The 22,947-nt window shown below is 39.2% G+C and overlaps 1 protein-coding gene across 1 annotated transcript in view; it reads left to right on the forward strand.

The window, feature by feature from the left end:
• The window catches only part of ube2f (ubiquitin-conjugating enzyme E2F (putative)), an 83,436-nt gene that overhangs the window by 52,984 nt on the left and 7,505 nt on the right, over positions 1–22,947 (forward strand). Inside the window, exon 9 of the mRNA XM_061723957.1 lies at positions 2,310–2,372. Within this exon, the coding sequence (XP_061579941.1) occupies positions 2,310–2,372 (63 nt within the window). The remainder of the gene's footprint in view (positions 1–2,309; positions 2,373–22,947) is intronic.

The raw sequence follows: 22,947 nt of genomic DNA on the forward strand, positions 1-22,947 counted from the left end.
TGAATGAGCAGCCAGTTGATTGATTGTGTTGAGCAGTTATTGTCATCTTAATGTGAGATGTTATGGCATGTAAGTATATTGTACATGTAAGTATTCCATACCAAAAATGTTCTTAAATGACAATATGTACCTTGTTTTGTTGCTGTGCCTAGGTTTCATTGACTAACCAGTTAAAATAAGAAAATAAAGATATGTTGTTTTTCATGTCTAATCTACCAGTCAATTTTAAAATCATCTCTTGTCATTAACAGAGCAGTCTGTGCATATTTTAGTCCAGCTTTTACTGAATAACCAAACCAGTCAAAAAGGCTTTTGAAGGAATATGAAAAAAGGAAGATACATAAACATCCCCACTTCTCCATAATGTGATTTACTCTAGGACCAAACCATTTGGAGTCAAACTCCGAATGGTTTTGTCCAAGTACACACATGGGTAAACACAGAGAGATTAATTTCATCTTTGAAGGAAATCTAACTGCAAAACAAATGTTCTGTGCTGAAGCTGCTGACAGTCTGTAAGCTACATAAATGGAATCAGTCTCAGATCACAATAAACCTGGCTCTTTACGCTTTTGCACAGCTCTAGTGAGACCATTATATCTGACTTTGGGAAATCATCTTTCTCATTATTAAGAACACCTCAACAACATTGAAAGATTGAAATAAGATAACTAGATTACACTTTGTGGTGCAGTTTGAGTCTTTATTGTCCATTGCACCTATAACTGCTTTCATCCTGCGCCTGTATGCAGTTGCAGTATTATTAAACATAAACTTTAGTGTTATCCTCTGGTGATGACCAATTGAGATAGGCTTCTTCAATCAGGGATGGATTAGTTCAATTCAGTTCAAAATACTTTATTAATCTCCAAAGGGAAATGAACTGTTGCAGCAGTCATGATTTAAGTCTCTTCAAAGAGTAATGGTAAGGATGGTGACCTAGAAGAGAGAATCATGAAGTGAATGGGAACACAACCACACCTTTTTTTTCTAAATCCATTTGGTTTTTTCCATCCATAGTAACTGAAATAGTTGCATTTACAAACTGAATTTAGGTCTGTAGATTAGAAATGATCAGAATTTACTAATGTAGTGTTAATGTTAAGGTCATGTTGTCTGTGGCAACATGGAAACATTTTAAGAACTGGTTGGCTTTACCTCATCAGGCGAGTTACTCCAGGGAAACTGTTTTATGTTTCTTACAATGCTGTTTGAAGCTCTCTTTAGAGTATTCTTTAGAGAGTTTCTGTAAACAATCGTGATGCACAAAGATCACACATCCGTGTTTGTCTTAAATTTCCCTCAAAGCCAGGCTCCTAATATTTACAGTCTGTATTTATGAAGATTATTACAAAAACTATGGGTGTTTGTGAAGGCTTTTGCTTTGTCAGTCAGTGATTCCAGATCTGGAATTTCACTCCAAAAAACATCTATTTTAAGCAGGATCTATAAATGCCAGTTGGTGATATTTAAACAAACCAATGAACGACAATGAATGTTTATTAATGAACGGGCTGTTTTTAAGCAGGCATTGTAATAGTTGCATTGCCAAAATTTCCCCTCAGGCATAAATTAAGTCTGATTGAATTGAATTCAACATGTGAGACAAAACTCACAAACACTGACTGCTGATCTTCCACAGTTGCTTCCAATTTTCTTCCACATTCAAGCGCAGTCTCTTATTCCTCTCTTTTGAATCAGGCACACTAGAGGCTACAGTGGCGGTATTTTCTCTTTAAGTCATAATGTTCACCCCGAGTCATTTTTATCTTATTGCATCATCAGGGAGGCAGCCTCCTCCATGCATCACTGTTGCTAGATTAGGTGTCCATTTTTGTTTAGCTTCTTCTTCACTTCCTTGACACAAACATGACTGAACTAAGTTAGTCACAGTATTTTGGCTTGGTAATACCATCAATAACCCATGTTAGTACAGTCGTTTTTTTTTTTATGTCTAATCCAGCAGTTTTGGAGTTGGAGTTCCACCAGTTTTCCTGGCTCCAAACTGGTGCTTCTCTGCTTTGATTATTAGTTAGGTACTGGCTCTAAACCAGCACTAGAACCACTTTGGTTGAAAGTGCCCATATGCCAATTGTGTAAGTAAAGTGTTTGGTTTCTCACGGTGGCAAAATAAAGACTGGAACCACTGAAAGTGATGTTGAAGCTATTTATATTGCGCAGCACAGCTTTTTTTGTGTGAGCTTCTGGCCTTTTGGCCTTGTTATTGATATTTATTTTAATGGGGGGCCTCAACAATGTTGTTTTAGGCTTTGTTTCCCACACTCTCCCTTTCTTCAACTCTTTTGCAGGACCTGTTGAACTTTGATGACCCTCTGAACATCGATGCTGCAGAACATCATCTGAGAGACAAGGTGAGGCATATTCAGTATAAGTTGATCTTTTATTCTGTTTCATCATTAGATTTTAAAGGCAGCACAAAGAGTGACTTAAGCCATTGACATGCATATGATTCACTGGTGACTACTCCCTTTGGTGCTCTTAATGTTTATAACCCTTTTAATCACATTCATCCCCATGCCTCTGTGGATATCATGCAGTCTATTTGGACCAGACATAAAGCCACTATAGAAACGGCAATCTGTGACGCTCCGGGGAGTTTTCATCCTTATGTAGGTGGAATCATGTGACTGAAGAGAGCCCTTTAGTCGGATATGGTAGCCTGAAGACAAAAAGTGCACAGAAGCTTCACTGAACACACTCTGGCTGGGCCAATGCTTACCAAAGAACTTTTGTATATTTATTTTAATTAAAAAAAATACACTTGGTCATGCACAAATGTTAAATTCAGTGGTTCTCCCACAGAGTACAGGTTACAAATCAAATCAACCTAGACGATTTTGTGAACAACACAATCGGGTGCAGTGCCAATGGAAGCATTTAAGGGGTACTTAATTTTTTTGCTCACTGCTTATGCATTGTGGGTTAGTTTTTGTCGAATAAATAGTGAAACGATGTACCATAATGTATTGTTAACCTAAGGTTATATTTACTGTATTTTAAGACCTGGTAAAAAGCAGCCTATCACTTTCATATTATGTTATGATTCATGATAAACATAAGGGTTTGTTTTGTCACCGTTTATTTATAAAATCCCAGCGGATATGTGTTTGTGAAGCACCCCAGCTGAACCGTCTTGTCACACGGGACATTAAAGTGGTTTATGCGAGCCAGAGGTTTAAACCTGCTGATGTATTCACCTTAAGTGCAGGAGCAGAGAGCGTCAGAGTTGCCACCGAGCATGTGTCGCAGTGACTTGCCTGATGCTAAACAGTGTTAAGAAGCTTTTCTTTTCCATTACTGTGCTTTGTCTGTCCTCATTTAAAATGTATTGCGTTTAATGAGACAAGTAAAAAATATGCAGAGATTAGTCTTCTCGGCTTGCAAAATGAAACATTTACTTCTATGGGACAGCCACTCTGACCTCTGGGGTCTCTCCTGGTAAAGGTTGTTGGTGCACGATGCTAGGAACCAAAATGGCAAATTCTCCTACACTTTGGAAGGAATTTCTCATTTTATTCATCAAAATATCAAAAGTTGAGCTTTTGTAACTGTGGAAGCACTCCTCGACTTTAGCAAGCATTGCGTAAATCTATTTTCTGTAATTTTAAGTGCTGCTTTACCATCCCGCCCTGGCTCTCTAGAGTCACAACAACTGAAAACACAAAGTCGTCCAACCGTGACCCTCTCCCACTGAGTCGCAGCTTGCTATAATCAACTTCAGCAGCGAGTGGATCGAGGTGTGGGAGGGTGTGTGTCAGTGTACGAGTACGCTGGTGTATGGGATGTGTCTGGTTGTGTGTGTTGAGGTTTGTGAAGTGCAGATACTCCTGTGGCTGCTCTCTGAATGCATTAGCTGGTTAAAGTGGCTGAAAGGAATCATTCTCACCTGGGTGCTGTGGTGTGTCTGTGTAGTATTTTTAGTATTTTATGGCTTTGTGCATCTGTTTTTGGTAGGTTGGAATGGGGTTTTTTGTGTGTACACGCATGACAAACGAAGGACAGTAAATGTTGTCTTTTAAGAGTGTACATTGTGGTTAAATGTCCAGGTATTTAAAAAAAATTTATTTTTAACTTTAACTGCCATGTACTATTTATAGTTACCATGTCCCAATCACCTGGAGTCAAAGCAATCACGAGTCGCTGATACTTCAGGCCGTCAAGCTGAAGTCAGTTATTTTGATAGATGTCAAAGTGCCTCTGCAAAACATCCTGTTTTTATTTTTTTTTGCATTTAAAAAAAAAATGAAATCCCTTGATACCTTTTCTTTTGAGAAAAAAAGAAAAAAGCTAATTAATGAAGACCTCTGAAATGCCCTCCTCCTCTGACCTTAAAGTTCTCCGCTGGAACATTTTCATCTTAATCTGATTAAATGTCTCCTTAGCTTTAACAAATGAAAAAATAAAATAAAAGGAATAAATATTTGAGGCTTACATGATTGCCATCTGGATTCCTTAGTTCAAGGTCTTAAGAATTTGATTTTTGACTTGGACATGTGTAAGAGTTATGTGTAACATCCACATACTGAGCAGGTAATTGTGTGAAATATGTTCATGCAGAAATAAAACATTCAGGATGTGATCAATGTGTACGTTTTACAACTTTAGTTAAAGAGGTTTCAAAAGAAGATTAATTTACCTTTTAGGAATTACAGCAATATCAGCAGAGTACCTACATTTTTAGGGTCTTATGAGCATGTTGATAAAGTGACACAGGCGTGTTTTCATAACCCTTAGGTCTGGACTAAACCTAAATATCGAAAAGAAAAATCTCTAATGAAAACACCTTAAATAAAATTTAAAAAAAAACTCACATTTTGCAAAAACATTTTTATGCTTTCATGAGGTGATTTTCCAGACACGTGAATAGTCCAGTTTTAGCACAAAAGTGTTAAGGAAACATCTCACATTTCCACGTCTCCGGCAGCACTGGATGCAACATAGTAGGTAAATCTAAAGCAATCAAAATCTAGTTCCCAGTCTATTTTTGGTCTCATTAATACAATGTATTTGTGTGGCAAGGCGTAATCATAATGCATTACTGAATTTCATAAGTGCTTTGCCTTTGATCATTTGCTGTCTTCGTTTTCTGTTGACTAGTTTGTCAACAGCAGTCGCAGCAGTGCCAATAATATGTCCAAAACAAAACATTTGGCAGGCACCCTCAGGTTGTGGAACTTTCTGCTTACAGTTTTATCTTCAGGAACTAAAAAGCATGTTCTGTTGGGTCGAGGCCGGGTGACTTACTAGAGCATTGAATAATATATTTTTTGGCCTTCAAAAAGTCTTTAATTGCATTTGCAGTTAGTTTAGGATCTTTACCCATCTTCAAGTGTTGTCTTATTGGTTTGGTAGAATTTGTTTGAATGTAAGAAGAGAATATAGTCTTATAGACTCCCCTATCCCTCCCCTATTCCCTATATCCCCTATCAGCAATAATGTAATCAATGGACCAGTAGGTCTGCTCCATTTGGAGTCACACAATCCCATACCATAACTCTGCCTCCACCATGTTTGACCCGTGTTTCAAATATGCTTTACATCACGGGCTGTTCCTTTGCTTCTCCATACTTTTTTCTTCCCATTATTCCGATAGATGTTTATCTTGGTTTAGCCCTAACTTGTGGGCTTTGTATCTTGGATACAGACAATAAGTATCAAGTATATGGGATGCTTTTCTAGAAGCGTTTTGGCAAAGTCTCATTGGGGTTTCCTGTTCTTGAATATTAGCAGTGGGTTGCACCTTGTTGTAAACGGTTTGTATTTACATTGATGAAGGTGCCTCTTGGGTGTCGATTTTTTTTGTCAGACACACATTTACCTTCTTCATATACAGTATTTAACGTACCATTAAACGCATAGCATTATGAGGCGCAATATCAATGAACGGGTCTGTTTTCACACATTAGGCGCACCGGGTTGTAAGGCGCATAATAAAACATATATAAAGTGAAACAAAACAGTCAAGTAAGTCCAACTTTATTCAACTCATTCACAATAAAACTCATTTATCATTCAGGATTAACTAATACAGAAAAATATGCTCATTTTAAATCATTCTTCATCCACAAATAAAAAGTGGAGGAGGTAAGCGTCGTACTACGTCCTGTTCTCTGATTGGTTTATTGTTGCCAGTGATAGCGGACACCTGAAGTAAGCAGTAAGCACAACAAAATTCATACATGAGGCATACCTGATTATAGGGTGCACTGACGATTTTTCTGAAAAATTAAGTATTTTAAGTGCGCCTTTATAGTGCGGAAAACACAATATTCTTTATTTCTCTGAATGTTTATTTCTCGTGAAGCTATTTTTCTTCACTAAGGAAAAGATTCCGTAATACTCCTCTTTCATGTCTGTCCAGACCTTTCAGTATTTCTTTTGTTTAAAGAATACTATGTCTCTTAATAGATGTCTTTCTTTTTTTTAACCTAGTGTTGTTTTTCCTCACTTGTATTGAGATCTCCTTGGACTCCATACTGGTAGCTTCAGTCAAACAGCTGCCAAATGCTAACTCAATACCTGATATCAGCTCCAGACCTTTTGTCATCTTCACTTGTCTTGAGGAACTAGACACACCTGGTTACTGAATTTCTTTTCAGTTAATTGTCCAACTACTTTCTTTTTTTTTTTAAATATTTCTTTTGGCTCTAGTGGCCTTTTATTCAAAGTTTAGACAGGAAGGGGGTAGAGAGAGAATTGGGACGACATGCAGCAAAGTGCCGTAGGCCAGGACTCGAACCTGCGACCGCTGCTGGAGGACTGTAGCCTCAGTACATGGGCCGCTTGCTTTAACCACTGTCACCCAGCGGTCCGTCCAAATACTTTTTAACCCTTGAAAAGGGATGTACTTTTGACAACAATTCCTTATTCCCTGCTTTATTTTATGAAATATCTTAAATTAAAGCTGACAGTCTACACTTTTGTCACATTATGGTCATTTTATTTCAGATCACTTGCAATTGTGTATAAAGGAAAAAATGCATTAATACGCAAATTAAAATTAAATAAAAATAACTCAATTCTCCAAATGCTTCTAGATCTTACTCTACTATAAGCAACTGCCAAAAATGCATGAATTATGATTTTTAGAAAGAAGGTAGGAAGATGCCAGAAAATGTCAGTTATAGATTATTTCCAGGTGTGTATTTTATTTGGTCAGTGGTTGTCCACATTCACACATATTTTGCGTCTTGTCCACTGTTGAATAGTGGGTCTTTGGGACATTTTCACCACAACTACTGCTAACGTAATATAAAATAACAACATGCAGATACTAGTAAGTGGATGCAGCCAGACCTAAATATTAGACTCTGTGCTCTTTTCTAAAATGCTGAACCCTGTACCACCTCTGATGAATCTCCACAATCACCAAGATGAATGTCATGCTTTATTTCACCCTTACTCGTGTCAACATCATGACTTTTTATAATAAATGCATTTTCTTTCCTGCATTAAATTACTAAATATATCTGAGTTTCATCTAAATCACAACAGTAGTCCCACATACAATTACAATCCGTTGTGTCTTTAAAGACCCCAGTCATTTAATATTCATAGACTTAACTGTTTAAATAAATAATTGAAGTCATTAGGTTTCACAACTGGATTCCAATTATTGAAATCTATTTGGAGGTGTGGGTTAGAGCTACTTTGATAAGACACAAAGAGATTTTAGATTTGCTGTTCATACGAAGCATCTGCTGAAGCGAACTATACTACTCAAAAAGGAGATGTGAGTAGACGTATGATCAAGACTAATCTCAAAATGTTTAGACAACCTTCAGTCCATAGCTGGACTATCCATCCATTTTCTATCCCTGTTTAATCCTGTGCACGGTCACGGTGGTCTGCTGCCACCTATCCTAGCTCTTTACAGGAGAGACCCTGGACAGGTCGCCAGTCCATCACAGGGCCACATATATAGACAAACACTCACACCTAAGCGCAATTTATAATCATCAAACAACCTAGCATGCATGTTTTTGGACTGTGGGAGGACGCCGTACCCATGCAAACTCCACACAGAGAGACTTTTGTCTTTTGTCCAGACCTGGGGGTCGAACCAGAAACCTTCTTGCTGTGAGGCAACAGTCCTAACCACTAAAACACTGTTAAATTAGTTGGACTGTCTGTTAATGAAGACAGTTTAATACTGTGATACTCTATAGAAGCATACCCCCAACAGTGATGACTCCAGCAACACGACATACAATAAGTAAATTTATTAATGGATAGCCCCTTGAGATGAATCATCTCGTTTTCGAGGGGGTCCAAACAATCCTCACTGAGATAAACTTCAGCCCACAAGTTAGGGCTAAACGCTTGATTGCATCACTGGAACTGTCAAACACCTCTCTCTCTATAAATATATGTTAGCTTGTAAACATAGCCAACATCACAGCACGGCTGTATTTTACCTGGAGTGGGCGCGCGCTTGTGACGTGCGTTTCGATGCGTGTAAAAGAGAGGGAAATTGCAGTTGTAATTAAAGTGTCATGTTCTAAGCTTCAAACGTTTGTATTAACTAGAACTGAAGATCTGGAATGCCAAAACATGTTTTCTGTACAGCTCTGGTAATTAGATGCAGATATAATCTGTCAGTTACGGTAGCAGTGCTTCCACTCTGTCAACCACTGGAAACCAGGCCTGGTGATGTCACAGCCAAATCCGTGAGGCTGTGACACTACAGAGCTTTACCTGTCATTTTATCGACCACCAAGCCAAGATGTTTAAAGTGAAGCCCCAACCTTGTTTAGAAAAGCCTCAGACGGACATTACTGCTGTGAATGTGAAGCCTGGAGATTACATATTGATGGTATTTGTCTCTGAATCTGTACACTAAAACTTTTCCCAAGGCTGAATGATAGACATTATTCACTTCATTAATTTGTCAGTTTATTCATCCTACATTTCTTTTTGTTTTTGACTGTATCATAAAGAAACTAAATACTGGGATTTTGTGACAAAGTGATTTATAACCTCCTCATTTTTAAAGTCAGGGGATTTGAGGAGGGTGTAATTTCTTTTTCACATGACTGTATAATCCTAATGAATGGACTTTGTGACATTGGCCGGTCAAGCACGCAAATGTCTGATTTCCCAAATGAAACGTAAAGAAACCCAAAACCTTTCTCCTTGTTTACTGGCGTCTTTTGGTTCTGTTTTGTATGCTTTTGAAAGAATTGAAAGATTTGAGACCCTAACAGATCTCACAATAGATGAGGTTTTCCTTTCTCTTCCCCTTTTTCCTTTGACCCTTTTCTTTTCCAAATGTTGTGGTGGACTTTTAAAATTAAAGAAAAGGCTATACTACTGGAGTAGTTTATTTTTATGTCCAGTTAAACAGGAAGAACGCCTTGTTAGTTGTTGCATACACACAATTACACACAATTACACACAATTACGGACCTCGCACCCAGCAGGATTGTGGGAAAAGGGCTGTGGTCACGGGTTTATATTTGTTGCGCGATTACGTGCCTTCTCTGTCTTTTCTAATTCCATGTCTGGAATAAAGGCTAGTTGTACAACCTCTGGAGTCGTGCTTCATCCTGCTACCAGTGTTTTATTATGAATACACTGAAATTTCCAGTTCAAAAATCTTTTTTTTCTTTAATGTCTGTTATTTTGCAAATAACATTTTCAGAACTTTGCAGTAGTTGAAAATTGGAATCAGGCTAGAAAATGGCACCTGGTGTAACTTTACAAAATACAAATTGGATCTTGTATAACTTTTAGGAGCTTAATGGCATGTTGACCATCTGCGTTCCTTCTAAAGCACACGGTGACAGAAGGATACCTTGGGGACTCTGTGGCTAAACGCCAGCGTTCACTAATGCCACGCTCTCTCTTGGCATACTAAATTTTCTACATCACCACTGATTGGATTCATGAGCTGTACAGAACAATTCCCTTTGTTTCTATCACATACTCACTTCACTACCATGCTTTGGTACCTCAAGTGGGTTTGTCTTTTTGGTCAATAATTAGTAATGTGAAGCAAGTACACTCACTGTTTACTGCATCCTGATCGCGCCCCCGTTCCCTTAATCAGCTTTCTGTCCACAAACCGTGCTCTCTGTGGTCTTGCAGGCTCTCAAGGTTGTTCTTGTAAGGTCGTAAACAGAAAGTGCCCACTGTCTTTCAGTGTAACATAGCTTTTTTTTCTTTTAATTGCTGCACCTCTTTGTATCTGATAACCCTGATTAAATATTTATAAGATCTGGTCAGCCTTCTCTACATGTATTCATATCCACATTTAATTAGAGGGTCAAAGGTGATCATAATGAAGCAATGCAAATATGTGTTCAGTTGAACTCTTTAGTCCCATATCTGCATCTTTATCTCAAGTGGACAAATTTCAAATTGGTAGAGTACCAACATTTTCTCACCATAACAGATGTGACATTTTGTATTTTGTTAATAGTTTACTGAGGGATTTATAGTGATACACAAAAGGCACAGTCTACATTGTAAGGGTTGCATGTTTTTCTACACTGCAAAAACTAATTTCTAAGAAAGTTAAAAAGGCTTGTTTCCAGAAAATTTGATTAATTTTGTCTAGATTTATAGATAATTAGACTCATTTTTTAGAAGGGTTGTTTTTGTAGTGTACCTAAGGAGTGATCGACTCACATTGTTTGAGAAATGGTTTCTTAAGGAGCCCTAGATGGTAGGAAACAGAAGTGTTTTCTCTAAGGCTACTGATGTCTTCCTTCCTTGACGCTATGTTAACACACCTGAATGCTGTGCACCAGCACTTTTAACTTCTGCTTTTTGTAAAGATGCTCACAGAGGATGATCATTTCATCTGATCTATTGAATTTAGATCATCAAGCTGCTATTTGCCCTACAGTATTTATTTCCATGGAAGTAGCAAGGATATTTTGGCTATCCTGATTACCATTTTACAGGTCCCAGAGCTGCAGCAGAAGTTCAGCAACAAATAGTCAAGGCTTTGTTTGTTATTGTCAACAAGTGTGGCTGAACGAGAACGTGGCCCACCAAACCGAGGTGCATAAGAGTGAAGAAGGGAGGTTTTCAGCACGCGCCACGCGGCCATCCCTTTGACGGCTAAAATGAGCAACAGCTTTACAGCAGGTAGTGAGTGAGAACGCTTGATTATTAATTTTGCTGCTTGGGGAAAGCAGAAATGTCTGTTTGGCTTGCCTTTGAACAGCAGAAAAAGGAACCATGACTGAAGAGAAGCCACTAAATTAATATCTGCTCAGTATTCTAAATTATGTACAATAAAGCCACAATGTCATTGATTTTATGGCTCCAAACAACATTTGAAGATTCCACATTGACCATGTGGGCTGCCATGTCGCTATATCGTGAGTTCAGCTGATCGGTCGTCATTGGCTCTTGTGTGATAATGCAAGCTAAAATCCCGAGTTAAGTGACTGTTCTGCTGCATTTTGTCAGAGGCAGTGCTTGTTTATTTTATTAGTAAACACAGAATTAGTGTGTGGGGCTGGAAATCTTTTTTTTTATTATTATCATTTTTCCCCCCCTTTTCCTTTTTGGAACTTTATTTTGAAGCATTTGTCAAAGGATTGTGTGGTGTGTCAATGTTTTGTTACTCTTTATGCCTCCGTTTTGGTGAGAACACTGAAGGTTATATGGTGATTTAAATTCAAATTATTTATCATTGCACAGCCCCTGATGTATAACAAAACTACAGATATAATCCCTTAAGGATGCGACTCAAAATAAAATCATGTAAACAAAATGACGTAATCAGATCGATGATTTAACAGATTACTGTACTTGTAGAGGAAGTACAAAGACTTGGTAGGTGCCAGGATCGTCCAGGGTATTTAATCTTCTCCTGGGGGTGGTATATGGGGAAATGCAGGTCTACCTGCTGAAAAAGAAAATTTGTATAAAAGAGAAAAATAAGAGACATTTTTTTATCTGGAGGAATATAAATGTAGAAACACACACATCATGAAACGTGGTAAAAAAAAAAGCCTTGATGCCATTGACATATCGAAGACAAAAACACCTTCCTTGCATATGTATGCTGGAGACAGAGACTTCCTCACCTTGACTGCGTTAAAACACAGAGACAAACTAAGTTCTTCTTTTGTCCCACAGGAGTCCAGTGCTCTTTGTCAGTGTGGAACAGGGTACAGACATAATCATTGTGCCAGTTGTTGCATCTACAGGCACAACTGAGATACAGCAAAGGTCAATGGGTAGATGGAGAGAGCAAAATTGGTGCTGATGTCTTTACTGGCCTGTCATGAGGAAGAGAGAGCTGAGCCCAAAGGCAAAGCTCTTGATGTACCAAGATACCTACATTCCAGCTCACATCCATGGTTTGAGGAAGTTGCAGAATCAATCTGCCAAATTTACATTTCTTCATAGTGTGAAGAGCTCCCTTATCTTTACAGATAGGGTGAAGAGCTGAGAGGAGAGTTATTGCACATTAAAAGGACCTAGCTGAAGTTGTTTGCCTGGCTGATGCCTTGCGAGATAAGTGCTTTGGACATCTCCCATTGAAAGGAGGCCCAGGACTCGCTGTAAATAGACTATCCCTCAGTTGTCTTTTGAGGACATCAGGCTATTGACACCTATTCAGTTATCCACCAACACTGGCTTATGAACTCCCAGTTCATTGGGATCATAAAATATTGAAAAATGGAAGAATGAAACAACTAAATGAAGATGAAACTTTACACTAGGTGTTTCATAGCACTGGAAAGATGTTTTAAGAATGTATACACAATTTTATCTTATGTGAGATGATGGCGGGTAGGGGTGGGCAAAAATATCGATATGGCAATATATCGCGATACTTTTCCAGCCGATTCAATATCGATATTCAAAATTTGAATATCTATTTTTTTTTTTTTTTTTTTTTTTTTTTTTAATATTTTTTATCCCCGATCTTTTTCCCATTATATCACCCAGTGCTCCTACCTAAGTGACAGTCCTGGGCATTGCCACCTCTACCAACCCTGGGAGGGCCCTGCACTGAGCTCCGGTTTTATTTATTGTTTTATTTCATTTTATAATTTATTTTTCATATAACACAATTGCCTGTCCTTAAAAAATGAAAAATAATGGACAGAGGTTTATTTATTTATGGATTTATATCTATACTGACTGATCACTGTGCCTGTCCTTGGTTTTAGTACCCATCTTTCTTGTGTTTATTATCATTTGCCACATAATTAAAGCAACCTCATACTAAATTTAATGTTAATTTCATATGATGTAAATAATATGAAAAACATATACAAATATGTTGTAACTTTAGCTTGTATAGTTATAATAAAACATTGTTTTGACTCAGTTTGTCCCATGAATTGTCACTATAATCTGATGAACGTGCAACTCGGATTTTAAGATCCATCACTATCATCTGATGTACATATATACAACTTGGATTTTAAGATGTGTAATGCATTTTTAAATTTTTCGGTGAACTATGTAGAATATAATAATCGGGATATCGCATAATCGGGATATCGCAATGTGTATCGTATTGTGGCTCAAGTATCGTGATGCGTATCGTATCGTGAGGTCTTTCCCAATACCCACGCCTAATGGCGGGTGATTATGCTGTGGCCAAAGAGAAATGGGTACATTTATTATAGAATGCACACTGAAGCAAGTTTGTGTAACATCCATGAAAAGTAAGATTAAGTTTATCAGACCCTCTGTTTAGTTATTTTTTTAAATAGTACAAAAATATTTAACTTTGCCAAATTGTCCGGCCATACATACATACATATGGATGGCCCATCTTTAATTGAGGTGCGTTGTTCATTGTTACATTTTTGATTGTTACAAATCATAACATGATCCCAAGATGCCCTTTATGTGTGTAGTGGAAGCTCTGGCATTTGCTACCACATGACTTGTTGATAAAACACGCCCCTCAAATACCGATGAGCCATTCACTTTTGAATATCAGTACCACAGGTAGCAGAGCTTGAACATCTGTAGCTTTCAGCGCCATACGATGTGCCTGCAGTACTTGTAGTAACGATTCCAGGTGTTCCTAAGAGGATGGGCAATGGAGTTTATTTTATTCAGTTTACACTTTACTAAATCAAAACCAAACGGAACTAAATCTCAGAATCCAAATTAAGAATCAGAATTAAGCTACCAATTTATCACCCAGAAGATCAACAAGGGTGTCTGTTTATTATGAGGCAAATCAAAGTAAAAATGCTTTTAACTGTGCTAATGTTACCTAAAGTTATTTAATTGAAATTAGTACGTAGCCTTCGCCTCGGATTAATTAGCTACCTCATGGTACAATTGGCTAACAACAATGATGAGTTTACCACAGATGATGGAGCTACTGCAAAGTTGTAGGTAGCTAGAAGTATCTTGATCATGACTAGTGCTGCATAGTTAATTATAGATCTGAACTTATGTCATGCTGTAACTTCAGATCTAGTACTTGCTACGTAGCACTAGATGTAAAGTAGATCTGAAGTGAAGTCTTTCCAAGCCTTTAAACTAGATAGCCTAAAGGTAAATTAAACACTTAAGTTTCCCTTGATGGAGAGAAATTATTTTGAGATTAAGTTGTTTTTCTATCGAGTGCTTGGGTATTTCTTGGCTTTGGATTTGATTTTAAAGTTTAAGAAGATTTTTTAAAGCAGCTTTTTGTGTCTTGGGGGGGGGGGCTTAATTCCCATCTCTGTGTTGGCATTAGATGTTATAGTACCTGTATAGATCACTGAAGCAGAGGAGAGATTAATTACCTTCTGTTAGGGACATGGTGCCAAGAAAAGATGGCTGGGGTTGCAAAGTTAAGTCTAATCAATTCATAAGTTCACCGGGAGTATTGAGTTCAATAAATGTCTAATTAATCTGCAGCCTGAGCCAGAGTGCTCCTTTGGTCTGAAAAAAATTTAGACCAAAGTAAAGGTGAATTGTGCGTACGTGCGTGTGAAAGAGAGACATTGAATTGGCTTTAAAAGTGTGGTTACACTGGTTCTTCCCCTCGTTAACTTTAAGTTACGAACCATTTGAAAGACACATTGTTTTCATTTACAGATAAATGTTTTACCCAAAGATTAGCTGTTGGTCATCTTGTTGCTGGTTTAAAATCATTTTATGTGTGCTTTACCAGTTTGTTTAGAGCTCACATCAACTCTATGGGATAAGCCTTTGTGGGGGGTAATTTCACTGTCAGAGCATCTTACAATCCATATTGTACTTTCACTCCAAACAAGCAGGTGGGCAGATGTTTCATATTTACTAGTAGAAGAAATATACGTCCACCACCCACCCCCCAATGTGTCATACAGATTTGGATATTATCATTATTACGTTTAGGTGATGGTTGTATATACATTTCTGTGTTGAAGTTCTGTCAGTTCAGTGATTAGATGAGTAATTGTTCACTCAGTAAGGCGAGTCAGTTCCATTCTGACAGGAAGTCGCTGCGGTTGTCGCATCGCAGCAATGGATATGTGATTGTTCCAAGTTCAAAGATGAGTTACATGCAGGTTGAATTGAGCCAAGATAAGGTAACGTTATTAAATGAACTGGAGGTATTTCCTCATCATTTAAAAGCACCAGAAATAAAATATGTGTAATTGCTTTTCTGATGGGTTTTTAGTCATGCTAGTAGTTTTGTTTGAAGGATAGGATGTTGCTCTTTCGTGTCTGATACTACTTTACTAAATCTACCAGCCACATTTCTATACACTTGTGATTCAGTAAGTTTCTTTTTTTAGACTTTCACGTCTCAAACAGCACACATGCATGCCACCTTTTTGATGTGTCATTTTTATCAACAGTGGGAAAACAACTCCTCATTTGTCTGACCATATTGTTACACGTACCCTGTCTTGTAATCATGTGAGGTTTGTGATGATGTGATATTTTAGATGACCAGGGTCAATTCTCAGTCATCACCCGGTGTGGGAGTGAACTATGGCTTGATTTGGCCTCTGTTGTCGGCCCTGTGGGGGTGTTAACCTCACACTCCTGGCTGATTGCTGACTGACATGACATGGCATTTTGTTCATTTGAACAGTGAAAACTCTTCTTTGTTGTGTTTTGAGTGTGTGTGGGTAAATGAGAAACACATTGGAAAGTGCAAACGAATTTACGAAGGGGCTTCATAATAGCAAACTATTTCCTAGTTACTAGATAGGGGAATTCTGTGTCAGGAATACGGTGGCCAAGACCCGCCATTGCTGAAAATAAAAGTAACGCTGCAAACAGAAACGAACACCGCTGCAAATAAAAGAAACGCTGAAAATATAAAGAAACCCCGCTTCAAATAAAATAAAAAACGATGCAAATAAAAAAGCCACAACGGAAGTGAATTACCTGGGGCTGTTTTTGCCAATTCACCGGCGTTTTTATGTGAGAGGTATTGTTGTTTTTGTTGTTTTTATCATTAATAATAATGCCAAGAATAATTAAAGCGTGGGTAACAATAGTTATTTGTATGAATGTGAATGTGAAGTTGAAGCTGTGTGTGGTGGTCAGGGACTTCTCCTCTCACGTAAAAAACACCGGTGCATCAGCAAAAATAGTCCCCGGTAATTCACTTCCATTGTGGCTTTTTTATTTTCAGCGGCGTTTCTTTTTATTTGCAGCATTTCTTTAATTTGCAGCAGCGTTTGTTTCTGTTTGCAGCATTACTTTTATTTTCAGCAATGGCGGGTCTCGGCCACCGTACAGGAACAATGAAGTGGGTTCATCAGCAGAACGAACCATCAGACACTTTGATTGTTATTTCGGTTGTGCTTTCGGAAATATGAAACAAAACCGATGGCTGCTGGCTACTGCACTGACCATCGGTTTTGCACAACACTACATGTACAGTAGCACATGTTTTTATCCAATACAATTTAGCTTGCATGTTTTTTGGGGGTGGAGGAACCGGAATACCAAGACAAACCCCTCACAAGCACAGGGGAGAACATGCAAAATCCCTGTCTCCCTGCTGGCAGATTTGAACCAGGAACTTTCTTACTGTGAGGCAACAGTTCTACCCACTCATACCCCACACACGGGATTAAAATGATCTTGGGACCTGGAGTAATAGTCACGTTAGGATGTCCGTGATTTTGAAAATTGACTTTTGAACGAAGAAGGCAGAAGAATGACAATCAAACTCAAAGTATCTCTGACAGCGCGAAAACCTTTAGGGCTTCCACAAAAACCCTGGTCCTGCTTAAGTTTACCGTTAAGTTTACTGTTACCATGACAACTTGAAACAAGTGAAAAAATTGGAAAAAGGCATATCAGCCTGTCAGAATGTGAGGTGTGAATCGAAATCTAACTCTTGAGTGTTTAATATTAAATAGATAACGCTTAATAAAATGTGCAGGGGTCAATGTCAGTAAATTACGGTAAAACACAGACTTCGCTTACCCAGGCTGAATGAGTGGAACTAACTACACTTATCCAAGTGCAATTTTAGAATTACTGCAGGTCTAGGGGTAGTTTTAGTCCAGTGTAAATAGTACATAAGTCTCTGTTGTTTGATGCATTGTTGAATATATTGAGTACACTATATAAGAAGAGTTTAAAATTGGATCTTGTGCCTTTCTTTTGTCTGTTGCTACCAATGAAATCAAGTTGGCAGTGACTTATCTATGCCTTTGCCCAGAAAGTGAACGTAGTTTATGATGCTGGTAAAAACTTACTTCGCAGGTTGTAAAAAAGGGGAATTTATCAATTCTAAGGATCAGTAATCACATGAGGCTGTCCTGACCAAGTCAGTCTGCTGTAAAATGATGCCTCTCCAGGAGATGCACACATGTGGACTGGTTGTGTTTCTTCTGCTTCAGCCTAAAACACACCAGTGCCTTGTGTGGACATGCAATAAGGTTTAATTTTATTGTTCCTTCATACCTCTGGGCCACGACTTTTCATGAGTGGTGGAAGGACTTGTCAGCTACTATCAGTGAGTGTTGCTTTGCGTGAGGGGAGGAAAAAAGGATGTTCTGTTGCAAGTCAGTGGATCAGAACAGGAGAGATAAGCATTCATTTTTTTTTTTTTAACATGTCAACATGTAAATATTAATAATGTAAATCAATGTCATGTAATAGCAGGGTGGTAATCAGAAACAAAATCACAAAAGCAATGAACATGCAGAGGTGGAATATTAGACCAGTTTGAGATGTCACTATTTTTTGACTGGTTACTTGACTTGTTAAGCAGTTTGGCTGAGTGGATAATGATTCATCACCACATCTTCTTATCTGTATTCCACTTCACAATTTGACATAGTGTCACACAGTAATACATGGAAATAGCAGATTCACTTTGACCCACTCGATCTGCAGCAAGCCCTGTCACATTGCACTCACTTCTGGCCTTTTACAACTAAAATAGGCTCCATAGAGTCACAACCGTTCAGCACCAGAATGGCTAACCTAGCATTCCTCTGATCCAACTGAAACTGCTGTCAACACAGCTGGGCTTTTTCATTACTGGCAAGTTTTCAAGATTTACAGCCAACCATCACCCCCCCCCCCCCCCCCCCCCCCCCCCCCCTACTCTGCAAATCTATCTTTTCCCATCTCATGTTATTTCTCACGTTCTCTATTTCTCAGTTTTACCCCAGTGGCCACGAACAAGCCTCAGCAGGACATTTAGCTAACTGGTCACTGGAAGTGCGTAAATCAGTGACTGATGTCACTGAACGTACCCTTGAATGTGAACGTACTCAAAATCAGAGCAGCACAGCAGGACTTGATGGCCTAGGCCCCTGCAGTGATGGATGGCTAAATGGGGATATCAAACATGAAACGTGGAGGGATTGAAGGTCAAAGTTTAGCAGGCTGATGCTGCAAAGCCAAGAGTTGAGTTCAACATGTTCATTGAGTGCATGTAATCATTATTTTGGTCACAAATAAATAAGCTAAATTGCTTTTGAATTAGTCAGTTTAGACTTGGGAACACGTTTAGCAATGTTATTTTGCAATTTTTACCAAAATTATCTCAGATTTTTGTTTCTTGGGACTTTTTTTAAGACCTTTCTTTTTTTAACTTAAATATTACACCTGTGCAGCTGGATCTGGGCATGAAGTTTCGTCAAGATCTTCATCTAGTTTTAGTAAGTTGGGGACTTAAACCCTCATCATTAAGAAATGTTCTACTGGTGATGTAACTATTGTCCCGTGGAGACAAATGTTTATTTATGAGGAAAACAAATTTAGACTTTCTTCCACTGAATGGACAAAATGAGCTTCAACTGAAAGTGAAAAATTTAACATCTGGGTTGCAACTGTGCAGTCTTTTTGCTGGTTTATTAATCTGTCAATTTATGTATTGCATGAGAGGCGCGTCGCCATAATGCTGGCAAGAACTAATGGCTTTCTATCAGAGCTCACACAGACAGCGGCCCACTAGCACACAGACTGTAGACAATACGGGCAGAAGATGGCTGATATGGCCGGGTACAAGTCCTGGGTGGCCTCTTCTGGTTTCCCTCATTGCAGTCTGAGCTACATGCAAGCTACAAACACTTTTTCTGTTTGTACACAATGATGACGTAGACCGTATGCACATGCATTTTGGCAAGAAAGTATGGAAGCTTGTCAAGTTATGCAAGGGGATTATCAACTAAAGATCCTGAACTTTACCATAACAAGTTGACTTTTGACAAATGGTGTCCGACTTCAAGATCCGTGTTCTATTATTGAGTAGGTTGAAGATGTTAGCAAGTGGCAATTATGATTTACCGTTTACAACTTACAGAACCAGTTTGATTCTAATATATTGTACATTCTTCTATTTTCCACGTTGTTCATGTTTAGTGGCACTTTAATGGCACCTGAATGAAATGAAACCGTTATCAACAACATTACAAATAAAAGTGATACTCTGAGACCCTCTGGGGGGAAGGACCATTAGACACACCAGTAGCAGCCAATCTGGGGAGGTTTATTAAAATAGATCAAGTCTTAAGAACAGTAGGTCTAAATAAATATTTTACAAATGTGTCCACTTCCTGTGCAGGAAGCTGCTTCTTTCCTTTTGTGAAGTTAGGGATACGAAGGGATGCACCCTAGGCCGCAAGCTCGTCTCTGATGAGAAATCCTCCCCCCTTCTGGCTTTGTTTTGTGTACATAAACACAGATGCACAAAACCAGGACTACTAGAGTCCAATGGCAAAAATAAAACACAAACACGTTTGTTTAGCCTAGCAAGCCACCAGCCAAATCTAACGCCAGCTTATCAAACCTTAGCCCTGCCCCCTACTCTTCCTATAGTCCATTAGTCAAAGTCAAAGTCAAAGTAGCTTTATTGTCGATTCATCACATGTCAAGACATACAAGAAATCGAGAGGACGTTTCCCACTTCCCACGGTGAAACATATAAAGTGCGCAGGCACAACAGATAGACAGATAGACATTCTTAAAAAGTTCATATAAAATAAATACAACACAACATTTACTAGTACTAAGATGAGTGCAAAAGGCATTTTTGTAAAAAAAAGAAGAAAAAGAACCATATTTGGATATTGTGTGCAGTATTTAGACATAAACAGTAAACAGTAAATTAAAGTGACACAGTGGTGATGTTTAAAGCCCAGGACACACCAACCCGACTTCCCCCGCTGTCTGCCGACTGCTGTGTCGCCTCGCGTCGCCTGTGTCGGGCTGGGTCGGGCTCAAAAACAAGCACTAGACACACTGCAAAGACGACACGCAACGGCCAACTAGTACGTACGTTCTGCGCTGGCGTGAAAGGTAATTCCCCTCCATACCAGCAGGCAACGGTAGTCTGTATTCAGGGGCTCAAGGAGGAGGACAGCGCTTTTTTTTTTCAAAGCTTTATTGAGAAAACACGAGTGCAATACAAATCAGACGGCACAACCACCTGCAGCTCTGTGGGGAATTACCGCTGGCTGAAATAAATCATCTAGGAAGGTAAATGTTGGTTTAATAGATGAAATCTAACAGTTGTAGCTAGGTCTGTTAAGAAACTTGCTCCGAAAATTTCGGGATTTCTGCCTGCCGGCTCGGGAGCTGATTTATCGTTCTGCGTTATATCGACGCAGAGCCTACGGCGTAGGGTACGGCGTAGGTACGGCGTACGGCGTACGGCGTACGGCGCGCGTCGCCGCGTAACCTACGCCGTAGGCTCTGCGTTGGTGTAACGCAGAACCATAAATCAGCCTTTATTCTGGCGCGGTTTGAAAAAGACAAGCGAGTGATTATATACATTCACTGAGTGAATATTATGAAAGTAAAATATATATTTCTCGCTAGAAATGTAATCAAAACGCATTTTTATGCAGAAACTAACTCAAAATATTGATTTTATTCATAAGAAATGTCTGCCATGTTTTTTTTTTGATTCAGTCCGCAAATGACGACGAAAAGCATTCTGGGAAATTCTGGGAACAGCCAATCACAGAGTGAGCTGTTGACCGACGTCCCGACGCCGATTCGACATGTTGAATCGGCTGAAAAGCTCCCGACGGGAGGCCGACCTGTGGCGACGTGCGGGACACACCGGGGAAACTAGGCCGACAGACGCGCACCGACGCTCATCGACGTCCCGACGGCGTGAGGGGAGAAAATTTAGCTTCCTGACCGCTTGGTGTGTGAAGCTGTTTCTGAGTCTGGCGGTGCGGCAACGGAGGCTTCTGTACCTTCTACCTGAGGGTAGGAGGCTGAACAGACTGTGTGCGGGGTGGCTGGTGTCGCTCGCAATCGAGGTAGCTTTTCGGGTGAGGCGGATGGTGTAAGTGTCTTTCAATGAAGGGAGTGGGGCACCTATGATCTTACCAGCTGTGTTCACTATGCGTTGCAGTGCTTTCCTGCTGTATTCGGTGCAGCTACCGCCCCACACAGTGATGCAGCTGGACAGGATGTTCTCAATGGTGCCCTGGTAGAAAGTCTTCAGGATGGGTGTGGGAGCTCTCGCTCTCTTGAGCTTGCGGAGGAAGTAGAGGCGCCGCTGGGCTTTCTTTGCCAGTGATTACACTAACAATGAAGCTGTATTTATTCAGTGCTTTGTCAGTGCATCAGTGAATTTCCATAATTGATTACATTGATTAGGTGGACTGATTGTTCCAGTCCTTCCCTACTTCCAGAGACTAATGCTGCATTGTACCTGCAGGAACCAACTTTGGACTTTTAGAGGTTTCTTTCCTCAGTTCCCTCCCTTTTCACCACAGGAGCAACCGGTTAAACAATATTCAGGGGGATATTAATCACCTCCAGAAAGAATTTGGTAGAGATGTAACAGAGATTACTTCCTACTTTCAGGACGGGGTTGTAGCACTGAGCAGTTCTGAATAAATATTAGTCAGGTATTTCCACTGCGTTTCCACCTTTTTATCATGTAATGTTTGATCTCCAACACAGCACTTAAAGTCTCTCATCTTCAGATTTGACCACAGTTTCTCAACCTCAGTTATTCACAGCAGTTTCAGTGGTCAAGCAAAAATTTGAATAAAAGACGAGCAGGAGGAGCTGTAATAGCAACACTAGTGAATCGTAAAACGTAATTTATGACTGTACAGTAAATATAATTTGAAGCACAAATAAAGTATCCACAACTAGGGCAGCATTACCAAACTTTGAGTAAATATGGTAAAGTGCTTGTCTTCCTTTTACTCTTCAGCAGACTTAATTTGTGTAATCTTCCCTATGCTGTCTGGGAGAATGAAGAAGAGTCCAGGCTCAAGGATTCTTTCAGGCCGCAGGGAATTATGGGGAGTTGACCATATTATTTGCATGTAAATAATAATGAATGGAATTTCTTGCCAGCTTATGTGCACCACCTTCTGTAAAAAAAAAAAAAAAAAGAGAGAGAGAGAGACAGCGAGCATAATGGCCACCAGTGGAGGATGTATAAATAGGACAGAGAGTAAAGGTCACACAATAACTCACTCGGGCCATATATAACCAGGAGGTATGGGTCAAAAAGACTACAGAAAGGACCTGACAGAAGGGATGGTTGGCGGGTGG

Source organism: Cololabis saira, chromosome 6 (genome assembly GCF_033807715.1).
Source record: "Cololabis saira isolate AMF1-May2022 chromosome 6, fColSai1.1, whole genome shotgun sequence".
NCBI classification, from domain to species: domain Eukaryota; kingdom Metazoa; phylum Chordata; class Actinopteri; order Beloniformes; family Belonidae; genus Cololabis; species Cololabis saira.